This window comes from Cervus elaphus, chromosome 14, assembly GCF_910594005.1.
Source record: "Cervus elaphus chromosome 14, mCerEla1.1, whole genome shotgun sequence".
NCBI classification, from domain to species: domain Eukaryota; kingdom Metazoa; phylum Chordata; class Mammalia; order Artiodactyla; family Cervidae; genus Cervus; species Cervus elaphus.
Window position 1 is genome coordinate 10,382,244 of NC_057828.1, and position 21,212 is coordinate 10,403,455.

The 21,212-nt window shown below is 43.1% G+C and overlaps 1 protein-coding gene and 1 long non-coding RNA gene across 4 annotated transcripts in view; one reads left to right on the forward strand and one right to left on the reverse strand.

Moving 5' to 3' along the window:
• The window catches only part of LOC122708237, an 87,955-nt gene extending 82,989 nt beyond the window's left edge, over positions 1-4,966 (forward strand). For all 3 annotated transcript variants that reach the window (XM_043924457.1, XM_043924459.1, XM_043924461.1), the window contains one exon: positions 4,704-4,966. In XM_043924457.1, coding sequence (XP_043780392.1) covers positions 4,704-4,723 — 20 coding nt within the window. In that variant the 3' untranslated portion in view covers positions 4,724-4,966. The remainder of the gene's footprint in view (positions 1-4,703) is intronic.
• Positions 1-20,962, reverse strand: part of LOC122708239 — a 51,234-nt gene extending 30,272 nt beyond the window's left edge. Inside the window, exons 1-2 of the long non-coding RNA XR_006345069.1 lie at positions 20,848-20,962; positions 18,331-18,401 (exon numbers count right to left, since the gene is read on the reverse strand). This is a non-coding gene — a long non-coding RNA (uncharacterized LOC122708239). The remainder of the gene's footprint in view (positions 1-18,330; positions 18,402-20,847) is intronic.
• Positions 20,963-21,212: the final 250 nt, after the last annotated feature.

Here is a 21,212-nt window from a genome sequence, read left to right on the forward strand (position 1 = left end):
CCCAGGTCAGAGACTCAGAGCAGCAGGACCCACGGTGACTGCTCCCCTTAGAACCCACTACTCCCTCCAGACCAAAGCTCCAGATGGCTTTGATCACCATCTTTGCACACTCCTCAACTCATTTATTTACCTTTTATTTTTTAATTTGTTTTGCATTTGAGCCATGGAATTTTCTGATGTATTTTGAGTATGAGCTCCTAATGTGATATATGGTTTGCAATTTTTCTGTAGGTTCACTTTCCATCCTACTGATTGTTGAAGAGACTACCCTTTCCCTATTTTGTTGTCTTAGAACCTTCATGAATTTAATTTCACCTTGTATCCATGAGTTTACTTGTTTTTTTTTTAATTCTGGTATTTAGGGCTATGTATCTGTTTCTATGTCAGTATCATACAGCTTTGATTCCAATAACTTTGTAATGTGTTTTGAAATCAAGAGGTGAGAAACTTTGATCTTTGTTCTCAAGCTCATTTTGTCTATTTGGAGTTCTTAGTAGTTCCATACATAATTTTGGAATTGCTTTTTCTATTTCTATGAGAGTGACGTTAATATTTTGATTGGTGTTGCAATGAATCTTCACTTAGGTTTAGGTCGTGTAGAAATGTCAACAGGACTAAGTCTCCAGTCTATGAGCGTGGAATGTCATGTCATTCCTTGTGCCTCGTTCCACCTTCTCACTGTGGTGCGTAGTGTTCAGTGAGCTGGTCGTGTCTCTCTGAAGGCCCTGTGTCCCTCCCTCCCTCATCTCAGAATCAGTGGTGGAGGGATGGGCTCGTGAGGAGATGCAGTGTCTCTCCCTCCCTCCTCACCTCTTCTCTGATGATGTTCAGCACAGGTGCCCTGGACCATGTCCCCCTGTCCCCTCAAGAGGAACACCTGCTGGGAATTCCTCTAAGATCTGGGTGTTGACATTGCTGTTTCAGTGTCCCAAAGGCTCATGAGTACCTGGGCTGTGTGCATGACCCCAAGAAATACCTACAAATGAATCATCAAATCAAGCCAGTCAAATGGTCTGTAGAAACTGTTGGGGTACAATTCACAGGCCTGCAAGTCCTGTGCTTATCTAGACTTGAGACCAAAGAAAGATCCCAGAGTTGACAGAGATATCAAAGGTTTAATAGACGGGATGATTTCCATGTCTGAAGTAAAAGGATCCTGGAGAGACACCCACTGTGGATAGCAGGGGACAGGCAGAAGACAGCAGCTGCAGCATTCCTCTCTTGGAGTGGGGGGGTAGGGAGTCTACCATTTCCAGCAGGAAAGAACAGCAGTTTGGTTCCTTGGTTAAATTGGTTACCATGGAAACCAGTAGAGCATCACATCCCTCTCTTAGCCCCTCAGGCTAAATACTTTCATGGGGCAAAAGTCTTGTCTTTGTTAATCTATCAGCAAACAGCCATCTTGAAATGGCCAGAAAATGCAGAGGAAATAATCAGGAGAGAGAAGATAACAGAGGGGTGGTAACATCCTATATATAGCCTTGCATGCTCAGTCACTCAGTTTTGTCTGACCCTTGGAGATCCCATGGACCCATATGCCACCAGGCTCCTCTGTCCATGTATTCTCCAGGGAAGAATATTAAAGTGGTTTGCCATATCCTTCTCCAAATCCTCTTCCCAACCCAGGGATCCAACCCATGTCTCCTCCATTGGCAGGCAGATTCTTTACCACTCAGCCACCAGGCAAGCCCTAACCTTCCCTTGTAACAAAGTCCCCTGGCATTCCAGAAACTCTTCTACCACAATCTATCAGAAGTGTTAGAACAAGTGGCACTGATCTCCAGATTCATTCAATCTTCCCTAGTGATTCAGATGGTAAAGAATTCACCTGCAATGCAAGAGAACTGGGTTTGAAACTTGGGTCACGAAGATCCCCTGAAGAAGGAAATGACTACCCACTCCAGTGTTCTTGCCTGGAGAATTCCATGACAGAGGGGCCTGGAGGGCTACAGTCCATGGAGTCACAAATTGTTGAACATGACTCAGTGACTAAGCATGTGCACATGTATAAACTCATATAGTGGTTGTTGTGTTTTATAGTGTGGTAGCCACTAGCCAGATGTGACTGTTACAATTGCTTAAAGGCATGTTTTACGTGTGTCAAAAACACTTGTGATTTCAGGTTGGTGAGCATGAAGGGGAGAGCTCTAATGGGCCTGTAGAAGTGAGAGGTTGAGAACTGACTCTTTCAGCATCTCTAGGTTTGCAGCTGAGATCAGTGTCTTATTGGAGGGCTCTGACTGCACAGAGCACAGATGACTGCCATCTGCTATCCACAGTGGAGTGTCTTTCCAGAATCCTAGGAAGAAGTTCAGGGTGATGCTGTGAGAGCCAGCATGGCCTCAACTGGAGCAGGAGAAGTGGGTGGGTCGCTCCTTCTAATCACCTCGTTGCTCATGGTTGTGTTTCTATGGAATACATTGTGGAGACCATTTGGTGCAGTGATGAGGAAGGGACACAAGAGGAAACAACATTCAGTTGGGATCTGATGGGAGAGGGTTCCTGGAAATTTAGGGTTAAACACCCAGCTTGGAGGCTAAGGAAGGAGAACATGAAATTAGGAAGAAGGAAATGTGTGTAGACTTATTCTTTTCATATTTTAATGACATGATAGAGAGATTTTGTCCTGAACTTGCACTGAGCTGTGTTTATAAAGTTTTTCTTGGTTTGCTCTTCAAAGATTATTTTTCCCATAAGAGCTTCCTTTTCCTGCTTCTGTCACTGACTGGTGTGGAAGCCTGCTCTCTGGTCAGCACATCTCAGGTATTGTGCACTGCAGACTCTGCTTTCTATTGCATGCTGAACTACGATGGCCATATCCTAGGGTGCAAAAATCTCATTGCCACTTGATACTGGAGACCATGTGCCTGTCAGTTCAGTTCAGTTCAGTTCAGTTCAGTGACTCAGTCATGTCCGACTCTTTGCGACCCCGTGAATCGCAGCACGCCAGGCCTCCCTGTCCATCACAAACTCCAGGTCAATTCTCTTCTCCTGCACTCTCAGGACTTGTGACTTCCCCTCATGTCTGTCCTCACTGTTAATCCCTCATGTAGAGGGCACTCCCATGGGGGATGAGTCACAGCACACAGGATCTGGGTCCCTGCCTGGGCTCGGACTCCTGGAGCCACCACACCAGTGAAGGCTGATGTGCTGAAGGTACTTCCATGTGAGAGGTCCATGTCCAGAGGGTGGTCACAGTCCATGCAGACGAGTGGAGGATGCCCTGGGCACGTCTCCCCAGGGCACAGGTCCCATCCCCAGATGCCCCCGAGGTTGCTGGGCTGGCTCCTCCTGCCGCTCTTACATTTGCAGGGAGGCTGGGGCACTGTGGGGCCACTGTGTGCAGGAGTCCAGGAGCTGCTGTTCCAGCGTGTTCTCTTTGAAGACCCCCCCTGCGGGCTTCCTCGTCTCCCTCTGCAGGACCCAGCTCTGCCCTCCAACCCCCCAAAGGCAGCAGGGGGCACCCCTAGTCCACCACCAGTGCAGAGAGAGGTTGGGGCGGCCCCGCCCTCCCCAGTCCTGGGCTCCTGGGAACAGAGTGAAGGAGACACAGGCGCCCAGAGCTCCTGCAGGCAGGGGCTGACCTGGGAGCTCTGCCTCCCTGTGGGTGCTCCCTGGTCCTGCGGGTCCCAGCCATCCTGGGGGTGCCCAAGTCTGGGGTCCCTCAGGTTCTAGAACCCTGGGGTCCTGGGTTACCTCAGGCACATTTTATCAACCTGAAGTTGAAAGTTCTGTAGTTTTTTCTATGTGTGTTTCCAATTCCCCAAATAAAGAAACACCAGAAAGCAACTCAGTGCCATGTGCACTTGGGATGGTGGTGTAGTTGTAAGGAACCCACCTGTCAATGCAAGAGAGAAAAGAGACTCAGGGTTCGATATCTGGGTAGGGAAGGTCCCCTGGGGAAAGAAATGGTTACCCACTCCAGTATTCTTGCCTGGAGAATCCCAGTGACTGAGGAGCCTGCTGGGCTGTCATCCATAGGGTTGCACAGAGACAGGCACGACTGAAGCATCTAAGCAGCACCCTTGGGGTGAGTGGCAGGATTCAAGTTACTCATGTTCTTTTCTTTTTTTCCAATCATGTCATTAATAACATATCTTGTTTTATTACAATTTAAAAAGCAGTGTCTTTTGTCAATTTTAATGTTGCAATATGCTAAACATATACAATGTACATTTTTATTACAAAAACATAATGCCAGTTTAAAATCATAAACGTCAGAAGAGTTTGGCTGGGGGTTGGAAATGATTATTAGGGAAGAGAGAGACCCCAGGTGTGTGTCCGTTTCCAGCACTCAGGTCTCAGGAGCAGTTGTACTGAGTGTAGGGTGGGTGGGCAGGTTCTCCTACCCCCTGTGTTATCTCCCCTCCTGCTCCTCCCAGGGCCTAGAGGGAAGGGGGGACCCAAGCTTTTAGTCCCGGATCCCAGAGTCCCCTGTTCCTCTGCCTGAGTCTCAGTTGAGGTTTGCCAGCCAGATGCCCAGGTGTCCTTGCTCCTGTGGGACATTTCTAAACACTTCCTGCTCACAGACAACACCCTCAGCAAAGAGCAGCAACCAGACACAGTGCCCTGCAGATCTGAGCCCCAAAGCCAAGTCTAGATCCTGGGAGCTCTTCTGGGTCCCGGACACCCTCCCCAGGGAAGCCTCTTCTGTCTGACAGTGCACCTTCCCAGGGACTCCATCACCTGTGTTCATGTTTCAGGCTCTACGCTGAGTCCCTGAAGACCTGGACCCCATTTTGGACCCCAGAGGGAATGGAGCCCCGACAACACCAGGAGCCTCATCTGCACCAGACCGAAGGAGGCCTCACAGCTTCTTTCCTGAGGGCCCTCATTTAGTATAACTTAAGTTGTTTTGTTGTATAGATTTAGTATTAGTTTTATCTACAGTTTTATCTACAAGTTCTGTATGTATCTGTATGTTCAATATTTATAGATAAGGTGTTTCATTAGAGTTTTTAATCTATCTTGTTACTTCTAAAATATGTTTTTGTAAAAATGCACACATGTATAGAAAAGCACCCTCCACAGAGGTGGAACTTAATGAATTGTTGTGAGGAAGTCACCCTCATGTCCACCACCAAGGTCTCTGCCTTGGCACACAGCTCCGTCTCTGTTGAGTAAGGAACTGCAAGTTTAGTCCTCATATCTGTTTGCAAGTCATTGTCATTAAGGATTCTGTTTTCTCACATCTGCTCGTTCCACTAGTCATAGGAGATCAAAATACCTTAGATCTTTCACTATTTGCCTGTAAGGACTTTTGAAACTCATTCTGCTTGGCTGGTGAAAAGTTCACGATTCATCATTCCCTCCTTGTGTTACTTCAATGTGTTTGTCTCTTTTCTTCCAACACAGAGAATTTCTCTCCAAAAAGGCTCTTAAAATTCTAGTTTTTATCCCCTTATATTTCTCCCTATCTTTATTCCAGCTACCCAAAGGACTTTTATTTTTAAAACCTAGTAGCTTTACTGCAGTTTCATTTGCTATTAGTCATTGCAAGAATATACTCATTATTCTTTTTAATAAACAGTTTCAAAGTCTTTTATCCAGAAAACTTTGCATCATAATGTTTAATACTTGCTGAACATCTTTGCTGTGATTTTACTTTCAGAGACTCCAGTCATTCATACAAGGACAGGTAGCCTACTGTGCTGCAGTCCATGGAGTTGCAGAGTGTTGGGCACACTGAGCAACTGAACAACAACAATCATTCATTTATTGGATCTCTTATGATGATCTTACACTTTTAAGATATTCATCAAATATTTTACATATTTTAGTTACTCTTTGTCTTAAATATTGGAAGATTGATAAAAAATCTTCTTTAAGAAGTCCCTGTCCTTAACAGCATTTATTTTCTCTTTATATTAAATGTAGATAACTTAGCCTTTATTTTACTCATACTTTTTAAATTCATATATTTACAAATTAGAAAGCCAAATATAAAGGCATATAGTGAGTGGAATGGTTGTCAATTGTGTTAGATCTCATAACTATTCAGAAATGAACAGGCATTCCTTGGTCACAGTGGATGATGGAGCAGACGTAAATGGACATAGGGATTTCATATATAAAATTTGAATAAAATGATGATAAATGGTATGTCTGTGTGTTACTGAGTTCTAAACAAAAATGTTACCTAAACTAAAGGAATAAAGTAAAATATCCCATAGAAAATAAGAACAGCTTTTATCTTGAAACTTATCTTGAAACTTGAGAAAAAATTTCATTATAAATTAACAGAAGGTAGTGATTTGTGAAGGGGTTCTGGGAAGGGGCAGTCCTAGAGGTTGAAGGATCTCTTACCATTTAAAGATGTTTGCAGTTCTGGTTTCCTCAGTGTGTATGCCCAGGAGTGGTATTGCTGGGTCATATGGCAGTTCTATTTCCAGTTTTTTAAGGAATCTCCACACTGTTCTCCATAGCGGCTGTACTAGTTTGCATTCCCACCAACAGTGTAAGAGGGTTCCCTTTTCTCCACACCCTCTCCAGCATTTATTGCTTGTAGACTTTTGGATAGCAGCCATCCTGACTGGCGTGTAATGGTACCTCATTGTGGTTTTGATTTGCATTTCTCTGATAATGAGTGATGTTGAGCATCTTTTCATGTGTTTGTTAGCCATCTGTATGTCTTCTTTGGAGACATGTCTGTTTAGTCCTTTGGCCCATTTTTTGATTGGGTCATTTATTTTTCTGGAATTGAGAGATCTGAAAGAGACACATGCACCCCAATGTTCATCGCAGCACTGTTTATAATAGCCAGGACATGGCAGCAACCTAGATGCCCAACAGCAGACGAATGGATAAGGAAGCTGTGGTACATATACACCATGGAATATTACTCCGCCATTAAAAAGAATTCATTTGAATCAGTTCTAGTGAGATGGATGACACTGGAGCCCATTATACAGAGTGAAGTAAGCCAGAAAGATAAAGAACATTACAGCATACTAATACATATATATGGGATTTAGAAAGGTGGTAATGATACCCTATATGCAAAACAGAAAAAGAGACACAGATGACAGAACAGACTTTTGGACTCTGTGGGAGAAGTGAGGGTGGGATGTTTTGAGAGAACAGCATCGAAACATTTATATTCTCTAGGGTGAAACAGATCATCAGCCCAGGTTGGATGCATGAGACAAGTGCTCGGGCCTGGTGCACTGGGAAGAGCCAGAGGAATCGGGTGGAGAGGGAGGTGGGAGGGGGGATCGAGATGGAGAATACATGTAAATCCATGGGTGATTCATGTCAATGTATGACAAAACCCACTACAATATTGTAAAGTAATTAGCCTCCAACTAATAAAAATAAATGAAAAAAAAATAAAGACGTTTGCATGAATAGGAAACACACGCCACTAAAATCACAACATGTTTTTTAACTTCTATACACACACACACACACACACACTCAGACACACACATCTCTCCTCTTTTTATTCTGTGACCAAGATAAATGAACAGCTGAATAAAGATAAGAAAGGAAACCCTCCTGTGATTTAGAGGTGGGGTGTATCAGGAAATGAACAGGGCACTTAGATCCTTATCTATTTCCCTGGAATAGTTGTGATCTTAGACTAAACACACACACACATGTTCAAAACAATAAGAAGCATCGTTCTCATTGCACTGGAGATGCCATACTAGTTTCTAAAATACTCATAGAGCATGAGAATTAAGAGTAAAAAATGACTATCATGGCAGAATACTTTTGCAAAGCCTGCAATCCTGTCTTTTTTGCACAAGTCTCAACTTCTTCTATTTCCACCCTGATCTTCAAATTTAGAACACTGACTGTCTAGAGCTGTCCTACCATTGGCGTGAGGACACATGTACACAGGGATCCCATGTAGCACATCCAATGTGTAAACTCAGTTGTTAAAAAGAAAAATCAGGATGTATAATAGCTCTTCCTAGGACAGGCTTTCTGTTCAATGCTATGTGTTCTGCTGAAATCATGTTCTAGCCATGAGTCTGCAGCAGTGAGAGGTGGTGGTTTCTGAAGCAATCAGCATCCTTTTGCAAAGTTCTGCCTCAGGTCAAGGCTTTATAGAGACTGAAATAAGAGTCCTCCCGGTGGCTCAGTAGTAAAGAATCAACCTGCAAAGGAGGAGACTCGATTCAGTCGCCGGGTTGGGAAAATCCTCCGAAGAACGAAATGGCAACCCTCCCCAGTATTCTTGCCTGGTAGATCCCATGACCAGAGGAACCTGGCAGCGTGCAGTCCATGGGGTCACAAATGAGTCAGACATGACTTAGTGACTAAACAACAAAGAGAGGAGTCCTCTGATCTCTCCAAAGGAGGGGAAAAGGGTGGAAGAGAGATGAGATATAACCAGGTTAATAGGAAACTGTCAGAGTGACAGCTCTTAATTCTCCGGGCCTTCTTCTTTCCCTGTCAAAACCAGAAATTTCAAACAAACATTTTAAGCTACATTATAATATTGCTACTCTAATGATCAACTTGGAGAATTTAATTTCGGGTAGACGTATTTTTTGCGTTTCCAAGAAGAGACTCTTAGAGTAACCACAGAAGAACTGTGGTCCCTTGGCCTGTACTGAACTTCTCATTTTCTTCACTATGAGGTCTTCAAGTTAGTAAGGAGTGGACATCTGATCTACCTATTCTGACTGTCTAGTTTCACCAAAATATTTTGCAGTATGTTCTTCAAAATCTGTAGATCAATAGATACTTAATTTCAGAAGACTACAGGTGATAAGTTGTTTTTTTTTTTTTTGCCACTGGATCATTGCCATGTGTGGACAAATGATCTTTATCAGGGTTCTAAAATTACCAAGTGAAGAAAGAATAGTCTCCTCAACAATCAACAAAAGGCAACCTATAGAATGAGAGGAAGTATCTGCAAACTTTGTAACTGAATAAGGGTCCGATATACAGAATATATAAGAAACAAGTACAACTCAACTTGAAAACAACAGCAGGCAAATAATTGAGTTTAAAAAAATGTGTAAAGAGCTTCAATAGACATTTCTTCATAGAAGACATTGAAGTGATCAATACATATAGGAAAAGTGTTCAATATCAGTCAGTATCAGAGAAATGGAATCCAAATCAAAAGAAGAAATCACCTTTCAGGATGCAGTTTATATATATATATATATATATATATCAAGGATGTGGAGAAGTAGAACTTTTGTACCCTGTTGGTAGAAATTAAAATGATTAAAATGGCATAGCCATTATGGAAAACAGTGGAGGTCCCTGAAAAAATTACTAAGAAAACTATATCATAAGATGCGGCAATCACTCCAGAGTTTATGTCCAAAAGAGATAAAACTAGAATGTCCAGGAGAGATCTACAACCTCATGTCCATTGTTGCACTGTGTACAACAAACAAGATAGAAAAACTGCCCAGTGCCCAAAAGCTGATGAATCAATAAAAATATGTGGTGTATATGTACAGTGGAGTGTGATTCAGTCTAAAAAAGAAGGGAATCCTGTCATTTGCAGCAATATGCATGAAGCTGGAAGACATTAGTAAGAGTGAAATAAGCCAGTCAAAGGAGGACAAATTCTGCATGAGTCCATTTAACTGCGGTATCTAAAGGAAAAATCAGAGAAGCAGAGAGTAGGAGGGTGGTTCCAAGAGCTGGGAGGAAGTTGCTAAGGGGAGTGTCTGTTATGGGGAGTGTCTATTCAATAGTTACAAAGTTTTAGTTGCAATGAAAAGTTCTAGAGACCTACAGTACAACAGGGTGCATGGAGTTAACAGGATTGACTGGACACATCAAAACTTAGGAGGCAAAACTGGACTGAACTTCCTCTATGCCTGGAGGCTCCTCCATTCCCAGATTCCTCTAGAACTGGGTGTGGCGTGTGGGTACCAACAGGGGCTCCCTGCAGAAGGAAGGAGCCCCCAACCCCAGGTGTCTCGGGTGAGGGGGACGATTCATTCTGAGGCTCTAATACGAAAGAGTTTGAATGAGCCAAGTGGCAGAGTGATGGATAACAACCAATCAAAATGCCATAAGACCTACTAAGAGGTGAGATTTACTATTGAATGAAGCTGCGATTGATGCAGTAAGGGGGATCCTGAAATGGAATTTGTTGATTAAGAATCCTGTAGGCTTCCCTGGTGGCTCCGTGGTTAAGAATCTGCATGCCAGTGCAGGAGATTCAGGCTTGATCCCTGATTGGGAAGATTCCCATGCTGCAGAGCATCTAAGTCTGTGGCCATGACTACTGATCCAGGGCTCTAGATCCCAGGAGCAGCAACCACTGAGCCCATATGCCACAACTGAAGGCCGAGAGCCCTAGCACCCACGATCTGGAACAAAGAAGCCGCCACAGTGAGAAACCTGTGCGCCATGACTAGAGAGCAGGCCTCGCTCTCCACAAGCAGGAAAAGCCTGTGCGGCAACCAAGACCCAGCAGAGCCAGTGCGGTATACACGGGAAGCTACGAACCCGCTCCTGCTGCTTCACCTGCCTCGTCTGGCCATTTCAAGACGGCTGTTTGCTGATTGAGTAACAAAGGAGAGACTTGTGCCTGATGAAAGATTTTAGCCTGAAAGGCTAAGAGGGATGTGGCCCTCTGCTGGTGTCGCTGCTAACCAATGAGCCAATCTGCTGTTAATTCCCCCTGGAAGTAACTGGTAGACTCCCTATTCCCCCCAGGGTGAAGAATGATGCTGCTGTGTTCCCCTTATTACCTGCTACCTCAGTGGGTGTCTCTCCTGGACCCTTTCTCTTCGGACATTCAGGACATCCCATCTATTTCCCTTTGGCATTTCTGTCATTGACTCTGGTATCTTTCTTTGGTCTCAAGTCCAGGCAAGTACAGGGCTTGCAGACCTGTGAAGTGTAGCCCAACAGTTTATGCAGAGTATCTGTCTGGCCTGATTTGGTGATTCATTTATAGGTATTTCCTGGGCTCATGCACACAGCCCAGGTACTCATGAGCCTTTGGGACACTGAAACAGCAATGCCAACACCCAGATCTTACAGGAATTCCCAGCAGGTATTCCTCTTGAGGGGACAGGTATGGACACAGGGCCCAGGGCGCCTGTGCTGAACATCATCAGAGAAGAGGTGAGGAGGGAGGGAGAGACATTGCATCTCCTCATGAGCCCATCCCTCCACCACTGACTCTGAGATGAGGGAGGGAGGGACACAGGGCCTTCAGAGAGACACGACCAGCGCACTGAACACCACACACCCCATGGAGAGAGTGAAACAGGCACGTGGAACTGAAATGACAGATCTCGCTCATAGACTTGAGAGTTACTACTGCTGACACTTGTACACTACCGACAGCTAAGTATAAATTCATTGCAACACCAATAAAATGTTAAAGTCATTTTCATAAAAATGGAAATAACATGTCCAAAAATATGTGGAACCACTAAGGACCCCAAATAGACAAAATAATCTTGAGAACAAAGATCAAATTTCTCACCTCTGATTTCAAAATACATTACAAAGATATAGGATTTAAAGCTGTGTGATACTGGCAAAAACAGATACATAGCCCTAAAGACCAAAATAAAAGGCCCCAAGTAAACTCATGGATACATGGTCAAATGACATTCACCAAGGTTCTAAGACAACAAAATAGGGAAAGGGTAGTTTCTTCAATAATCCCTTGGACAAAAAGATAACCAAATATCAGATAAAGAGCTCAAACACAAAATATATAAGAAAATACCACAACTCAAGTGCAAAACAAACAAAAAATTAAAATGGTAAATAAGCAAGTTGAGGACTGTGCAAAGACTTAAATAGACATTTCCATAACAAGACATACAAATGGATAACATACACAGGAAAAGGTTTTCAACCTCACTAATCATCAGAGCAGTGCAAATCAACAACTCATGCCCTGTTAGGTTGTATATTATAAAGGCAAATATTAAGAGGTTAAGGCCATGATGTGGGGAGCTGAAACCTTTGTACACTTCTGGTAGGAATGTAAATTGTGCAGTTATTTTATGGAAAGTGAAAGTCACTCAGTCATGTTCCACTCTTTGTATCCCATGGGCTAAACAGTCCATGGAATTCTCTAGTCAAGAATACTGGAGTGTGTAGCCTTTCCCTTCTCCAGGTATCTTCCCAACCCAGGGATTTAACCTACGTCTCCCACATTGCAGGTGGTTTCTTTACCAGCTGAGCCACAAAGAACAGTTACAAAGGTTCCTTATAAAAGTATAAACAGTATCTTATGATTCAGCAAACACAGTTCTGGATATATACACAAAGGAAATTAAATCAGCATCACAGAACAATATATGCAGTCCTAAATTTACTGCAACATTTTTCACAACAGCCTAGATACACAATCAACTTCAGGTAACAAATAAGTGTCCTAGGCATGAGATAAATTTAGATAACTGGGAGAAACTTAATTCTCAAAACAACTACATAAGACTCTTAGCCTCTTAGAGAGGATGAAAAAAATATTAAAATTAAACTGTCCAATTTATCTTAGTATGAAATGGTGCCCCAAAAGTTCTACAGATAGTGAAGCTTCAAATACACACAGTACCTGCCAAGGTTTACCCTAATCTTGCCAGGACTGGGAAGATGACACCTGGGAACGTCTGAGGAAAGGTCACAGGGTGGGCAGGACTGGGGTGTGGGGAGCAGGAGCAGGGCTGTCTAGAGGGAGTAGTGGGTTCTAAGGGGAGCAGTCACCGTGTGTCCTGCTGCTCTGAGTCTCTGACCTGGGTCTGGTCAGTCCCAGGAGACCAGGTCAGTAGGGCTTCATGAGCAAATGTGTAAAGAAAGCCAACGGCCCCTTCACAGTCTCTAGAATCCGTGGCCATGCTGGTCTCTAGGGGGACATGGACTGCTCTCACGGGGAAGCACCTTCAGCACAGCACCCTTGGGGAGGTGTGGTGCTGAGATGAGCTCCAGGAGACTCAGCCCAGGCAGGGACTCCAGAGCACGTGTGCTTTGACTCATCCAACCCTGACAGCACCCTTCATATGAGGAATAAACAGTGAGGACAAACATGAGGGGAAACCACAAGTCCTGAAAGTGCAGAGGGAGAGGGTTCACGTCTCATCCACCACCTGACATTCACTGCAAGAACTTGGTCTTCAGTAACTATGAGACTTGCGCCCACTAGGATATGATTATCATAGGAGCATTGAAAGATGAAGACAAAGTCCCTTGTACACAATACCCTACAGTACTAGCCAGATGCCAAGCTTTCACATTTGGCAGGGAAAAAGCAATGAAAGAGGAGTCTTGTGAGAAAGGATATTTCTAAGTGGAAAAGCAAGAAGGGATGACTCTCCAGCACAACAAAGCACCTGGACACATAGCTCTATTTCATCATTAAAATATGAAAAAATCAAATCACAATTCTACACTTTTCCTTTTCTTCCAAGTTCATATTCACCTTCCTTCATCTCAAAATAAGCAGGTACAACCTGAGTGGTCCGAGAACCCTGTCTCCCTAACTCACACCTTAGAGTTGCACTCTCTTCCACATCACCACCACAAATGCTCTCCAAGTTCCATTCTGTGGAAAGACAACCATGAGCAGTAATACAGTTATTATACAAGCTGACCCATCCATCTCTCCTCCTCCGCTTGGCTCACGCAGCATCTCCTTGGTCCTCCCTCTGGGTTCTCAGGCCTCACCTGTGCTTTGTGGAGTCAGAGCCCTTCAACAAGACTTTGATCATGGTTGCAAAATTTCACCTGAGAGAGAAATGCTGAGAGAATCACCTTTCAACCTTACACTTTGACAGGCCTAGTTTTGCTCTTCCCTTCAAGCTTACCAACCTGAAATTCCAACTCTTATGGACACACTTGAAATATGGATAGTGTGACCAAGCAATTGCATGATTTTTGTTGTTTCTTTAATTTAAAGTTAATTATTGTTTGAAATATGTTCATTATAGATAGGTAGGTCAGACTAGTGATGACTACACTGGAAAGTTCAGCTCTAAGAGCTCCAAAGACAAGGAAAAGTCACTGAACTGCTTGTTGTAGTTGTTCTTTATTGCAGAAGGTTGGGTGGCCTGAGATGATCATTTGTGGGTATCTGGGGCTCTTGAACCCAGATCAGGCATTGGGAAAGTCCTTGTGGACATTCCTGCAGTAAGGTGAACACTCAGATCCAGAGAAAATCCCTGTAGGGGGACCCCTGGTAGGCAGAGGTGAAGGGTGTGACCCAGTGCTCCTGTGCTACAAGTAACCAGAGGCAGGTATAGAGGGGAGGGCGGAAATGTCACTCTCTTCATGAGCTCATCTTTCCCATCCCTGACTCTAGAGGACCCAAGCAAGGCAGTGGAAAAGTCTCCTTAGGAAGTGAAACATTTGTACACTGAAAATCATAGGACACTCTTGTAAGAAAGAAGAGACAAGTAATTGGAGTGACATAGCATATACATAGACTGGACTATTTAATGTTGTTGAACTTTCTATATTACTAAAAGTGATGTACATATATACTGAAACCTCTCACAACATCTCATGTCATTTTCACGTAATGGAAAGAGAATTATCATAAGATCAAGGAATCACTTTTTTCAGTTCATGTACAAAGGAGATAAAACTACAATGTCCAAAAAATATATACAGTCTCATGTCCATTGCCACATTATACACAACCACCAAGAGAGAAAAACTGCCCTGTGCCCAAAAGCAGATGAATCAATGAAGAAAATGTGGTGTGTATACACTGGAATGTGACTCAGTGTTTTATAAGGAAGGAAATCCTGTCATTTGCAGCAACATGAATAGAACTGGAGGACACTGGTAAGAGTGAAATAAGCCAGTCAAAGGAGGGCAAATGTTGCATGATTTCATTTACCTGAGGTCTCTAAAGGAAAACTCAGAGAAGCAGAGAGTAGAAGGGTGGTTCAAAGAGCTGGGAGGAGGTAACACAGGGAGTGTCTGTTCAATGTTTATAAAATTTGTTTCAAGATGGAAAAGTTCTGGAGACCTGCTGAACAGCACAGTGCACAGAGTCAGCAGGGCTGATGGACGCTTGAAAGCTTAAGAGGCAAAACTGGGCTGAAGTTCCTCCATCTATTTGTGAAGGCTCTTCTTTTCTCAGATTCCTCAAGAAAAGGGTTTGGCCTGTGGATACCACCAGGGGCTCCCTGCAGAAGGAAGGAGCCTCTCCAGGACCAAGTACCTGAGATGAGCGGGGAGGATTCATTCAGAGGCTCTAAAAGGAAAGATTGTGGATGAGGCATATGGCAGAGTGGTGAATCATGACCAATCAAAACACCATAAGACCACTACGAGATGAGATTTACTATTAAATGAAGGTGTGATTGACCCAGTGAGGGGGATTTTGAAATGCAGTTTGGCTCATTAAAAATCCTGGAGGGCTTCTCTGGTGTCTCAGCGGTAAGAATCTACCTGCCAATGCAAGAGATACAGGCTCGATCCCTGGTCTAGGAAGATTCCACATGCCGCAGAGCAACTAAACCCATGCACCACAAATACTGAACCTGTGCTCTAGAACCCAGAAGCTGCAACTACTGAGCCCACGTGCCAAAACTGCTGCAGCCAAGAGCCCTAGAGCCCGCGCTCAGCAACAAATAAGCCTCCACAGTAAGAAGGCCGTGCACCACGACTGGAGAATAGGCCTTGCTCTCCACAAGTGAGAAAAGCTTGCACAGCAAAGAAGACCCAGCACAGTCAGTAAAAACATGCATAAAAATTAAAAATATTCCTGTAAACATCTTCTTGGGTAGTGATGAAATTTGTCTTCCAGGTTAAAGGATGTTCACTTCGTATAATCAATGCATACAGTGAATGTGTTTACTTTCCTTTCATATACACGCTCATCCAGTGGTGATGGGAATTTATGTGGGGAAGTTGACACCAGTAACAGTGACATTTAGGGTGACAAACATCAAGGAAGCCACAACATAAAAATATTCACACACACACACAAATCACACTATACATGATACACAGAGTCACACCCATTGCCATGGACAGAAACGTACACTATTAACCATAATACAACTTCTTCCTGGAATCACAGTAATCAGCCATATTACTCTATTTATAAATTACTATCTATTACCAGGGCCCCTACACTCATTCCCAGCAGGAATTTGAAATCAGTTTGCCCTCTCCACTAAAATCAGTTAGAAAGCCTCAACTTTCTCATCTACAAAGCTTTTCCTCCCCAAGTGAAAGATTCTAGAATACATATTGCTTTCACGTGCAGAAAGGGCCAAATACAGAAGAGAAGACACTATGCGGATAAAATCACATGGAGGCACAGTCTTTGGTTCATGTGGGGACAGTAGAAAACCTGATGAGAAGCAGTGGTGGAACCCAGGGAACCCAGCAAGATCAGAGCACACATAGGATGAAAGGCAAAACCTTTGCCTGGAGGATGCAACTTCCAAGTCCATTTGGGTTGGACATTACCAAATTCCTTTCCTAGAAGAACAGTTGCTGCAGGAGAGAGAATTCTGTACTCTACAGGGTGTGACAGATGTTAACAATTTTAACATACTGTGAACAGAGGCACTATGAGTTGGTAATAAGACTCTCACTCCACATTATCCCAACCGAGGGAATCGTCTATATCCGGAATGAACACCCTCAAATACTCATAAACTAAATCTACTTTTTGAAAACAAAAAACAGCTTGCCTTGGAGAAACAGTGTCTCTTCCATCCTGCCACAAGTTGGGTTGACTGGCAGGTCCTCAGTGAAACCTCGAGGGACACAGAGTGGCTGATTGAACACTGGTGAGGCTGCTTGGGAACCATTCGGGGGCTTTTCTCTTTGTGTGGACATGGGGTGGTGGGTTTGGATGTGGAAGTTTAGTAAGCATGGGCTGAACTTGTGTTCATCCATCCTCTTTAGAGGAGGAAGGAGATGAAAACAGAGCTTTGGCATAGAGGAACCTAATCAAAAGGAAATGTTCAATCAAAAAAAAAACAAAAAGGGAAAACTCTAAAACACATGATCCTGTTCAGTAAAAGAGACCCATGAGTCCTCCTGCTTATTTTGAGCTTCTACTAAATTGCCACGGTCTCTTGATTTTTCCCAGATCACTCTTCCCCCAAGATGCACAGTTGCTGTTACTCTACTTACCATGCTTTCTATGTGACTTTGTTCTTGATTAAAAGTTAACTCTGTTAGAGGATGGACAATCCTGGGTAAACTATGCTATTATATTTATTCACTAATCATTTGTCTTAATGAAAATCAAATATACAAGGTCTGATAATACTGAATTCTTACTATTTAAATACAGCCACTATCAATAATATCATATTTTCTATCAATATTAGCTTTTCTATACAGGCTGTGCATGTCCACAGAGTCAGTGTCTCTCCATACTCACAAGGACCGTACATTTCGTGAGACAGTTACTTATAGTAAGCACAGAGTAAGCTCTGACTGTCTGTAATCCAGGTGGGAGATTTCAGTAAGAGTCATGCTCGCCAGGCTAACAATCAAGTTTTATTTTGAGTTCTTTGTTGCCACTATCCCTTGGGTGTGTGCTGCAGGAATTGATCACTTGAAAGGTAATGTTACCCAATGCAGTTACACATCTTCCCCGTTCTTATCTGTTTATGCAGTGACACGTGCACTGATGGATGAGACCTGTACTGTCTACATGAAGCTACACAACTCTCTGTAAGTTGACAGAAGGATGCAGGTCTCGAGGTTACTCCCACACTAATGCCTGGGCCAAAAGTCAACTGTTAATCTGCCCATAGCTTCCCTGGATTATGTGGGCAGATCAGTCTCTTGCTCTGTGCTCCCAGCCCTCGCCCCCTGTAGGCACCTGGAATCAGGGCTCCTCTCCAACCAGAGCTGGGAAGAGAACCCCACCTTCGTCAGCTAGATTGTTCCTCAGCAGAGGGAGGTCCCTGCATGCAAATTGCTTTTGTTGGCTCTACCATGCCCCTGAGATCAGAGAGCAGACAGCAGTGTGCGGGTGCGAGCATCTGTGTGCTGTGCACACAAGTCTTTCATTCTCTTTTTTGCTCTCAGAAAACCAAAGGGATTTGTTGTTGAGTCCACAGCCCCAAAAGAAAACAGAGAGGATGCCTGTGGGAAAGGCACGAGCTTCTCCCGAAATACCTCTCAAGCCCATTGTGACCAGTGATTAGAACATTTTATTTCAAGGAAAGTTTTCTTCTTAGGAATGTGCTCCCGACCGCAGTTTCTAATTGATGTTGTCATTTTTTTAAAAAATGTCCTTTTGAATAAATTATCTGCTGGGAGACTCAACATTCATCCACCGAATTAAACACTGTATGTCTCAGTTGTCTTGAATAGAGAAATTTTATCTGAACTCAACTGAAAAATAAAGACATAAAGCAACACTTTTACCTCAGATAAATAATTGACACTTACCAAGGAGGTGGGCAGAGACTCTTCCTCCAACTTTCAACTGGATAGCTCCTCCAGCTGGTCTTCAGGGAGCTCTAGGAGGACATAGAGGAATTGTCAGGACACCTGTGATGCTGACTGCAAAGACCTTGCTAATGTGGACACATGGGGGCAGTGTATGGGTGTGGTTGGTTAATAAGTGTGGGTTGAGATCTATTGGACAACCTTCCTGGTGGGTGGAGGAAAGCAATGGAAATGTACATTTCAGGAATGAGACAGAAAACCTTTAGTTTTCTAGCTAAGGGGAACCTGATCAACTTGAAATTGTCAGTATGACAAAGAGAAGCACTAAAAATCACATGATGTTTCAATAGTCATGTACAGTTGTGAGACTTGGACCATAAAGAAGGCTGAGTGCCAAAGAATAGATGCTTAGAACAGTGGTGCTGAAGAGACTCTGCAGAGTCCCTTGGACAGCAAGGAGATCAAACCAGTCAATCCCAAAGGAAGTCAACCCTGAATAATCATTGGAAGGACTGATGCTGAAGCTCCAATACTTTGACCACCTGATGTGAGGAGCAGACTCACTGGAAAAGCCCCTGAGGCTGGGAAAGATTGAGGGCAGAGGAAAGCGGGGGTACAGAGAATGAAATGTTTGGATGGCATCATTGACTCAGCGGACATGAATTTGAGCAAACTCCAGGAGACAGTGAAGGACAGGGAAGCCTGCTGTGCTGCTGTCCATGGGCTCATGTGAGTCAGACGCAACTTAGCAATTGAGCACTCTGATCAAAATATATTGCATTTATTCTTTTCATAATTTGTAAGAATTAAAACATTCCATAGCATTTTCTACTTTCATGATGTTGTGTACTTATCAACATCGTCTACATCTAAATCTTTGTCATCAGATCCAACATAACCTCTGTACCCATTAAGTCATAATCCACCTTCCCTCTTGCCTCCTGGCTTTGGTAATTTCTATTTCTCTTTTGGTAATTTCTAATTTCTACTTTCAGTTTCCATGAGTTTACCTATTCTATGTACGTTAAAGCAGTGAAATCATGCAATATTTGCCATTCTGTGCCTGCCTTATTTCACTAACCATAATATATCTTTGCATCATTTGGGCCATTTATTTTGTAGCATATTTCAATCCTTAATTCATTTTTGTTGTTGAATAGTATTCCATTCTGTGTATATATTTCATTATTCATTCATCACACAATGGTCTTTGGGTCATTTCTGTCTCTTGACTACTCAGAATACACTATGAGCGTTAATGTACCGATTCCTATAAGTTACCATAATGGTGATAGACAACAATTTTAATATTTAAAATATTGTTATTGAAAAGTATGTGTGGGGGGTCTGGCTGCTCACCACTCAAAAGCCAATAAGCAGGCCAGGTTGGTAGAAAGGAAAGTTTGATTTATTTCAGATGCTGGCAGCTGGGGCGGGGGGAATGGTGGCAGACAGCTTCCAAAGGCCGACTCCACTACTCCCACCCCCGACAAGGGGGTGAGAGCCGTTATGGACAGAGTGGGAGGGGAGGTTACATAGAAACAGCACAGTCATCCTCAAACTGGTCATCAGCAGTCTGACTAGCATCGTCTTGGTTGTTTCAGGCAATTAATCTTCAGTTCTGGGGTGTGCTTGTTCCCATTTCCTTGTGGTCAGTTCTCAGAATCATGACAGCTCAATTCCTGGATATAGTCTGGTCTTCATGTAGTTAACTTCCTCACCTGGTGTTTTGGTATCTGTAAGACAGCTCACAGGATATGGCTCAGAACATTATCTACAGCCCTTGAGAAAGAACTAAAGGTCCTTGACTGTGCTTCATGACTACATTATTATTATTTAGTCTCCTTTTATTGTTTTCCTTTGTTTCAGTATTTTTGTCTTCTCTGGTTAAACTTGTCTCTGGTTAAAGTTTTCCACAGGCAAAAGGCAGGCAGAGAAAAGGGACAATGGGTGGGGGGAGGGGGGGGCAATGAACAGACGGTCCTGCTCAATTTCAGTATCATTGAATGTAACAACACAAAGTGAGAATCTTAGGTGAACTATGGATTTAATTACTAAAAATATATTCTCTCCCTAATCGCAATAAACGTACCTTACATATGTTATCAGTTAGTAACATATGTTAGCTGAAACTGGAGTGATAGTATATAGGAATTGTCTATATTGCCTATACACTTTTTATGTCAATGTAATCCTGTTCTAAATAAAACCTAATTATTTAAAGCATTCTTGAAACACGACTTCATGGAGAAACATATCACATCTAATGTTAAAAAATTAGCTAATGTCAAAACCATAGCTAGAGATGATATTCACTCTTAAACACAAAGCAAATACTGAACTTTAAAGGCATCTTTCCTTCCATAGCTAAAACAGTACCGACTGATGTTGTTTCAGTTTGAAAATATGAAATAAAAGAACATTGCTTAATATTTCAATTTTTTCTTAAATATGAGGCACTGAACATATTAAAATAATTATTCTTGAGTGAACTTAATCAGAAAATTTCCACAGTACCTTCAACTGGGTCACCCATTTTGGTGGCCAACTATGAAACCTCTTGACTCAGCTGGTGGTTGATATTCTTGACTTTTGAGGAATGGTTCTTCTTGCCTTCTGGGCAAAGCATCCTGTGAAATGCATTAAAATGGAGAGAGCTGTTGACATCTTGCTGGCAGAGGACCACATGGGAACTAATAATCATTGATCCACAATTGAATCCTCTGGTCCCCTTCTTCACCAGATGCCTAGCAGGGCTTCCTGAATCCAAGGTGGGCTTAGGATGGTCTACAGTTTATGTGCACTGAAAACACCCAAAGACTGGCTGTGCAGACAAACATCTCTATTTAACTGAGACCTAGAAGCTCAGCAGAGCATGGTGA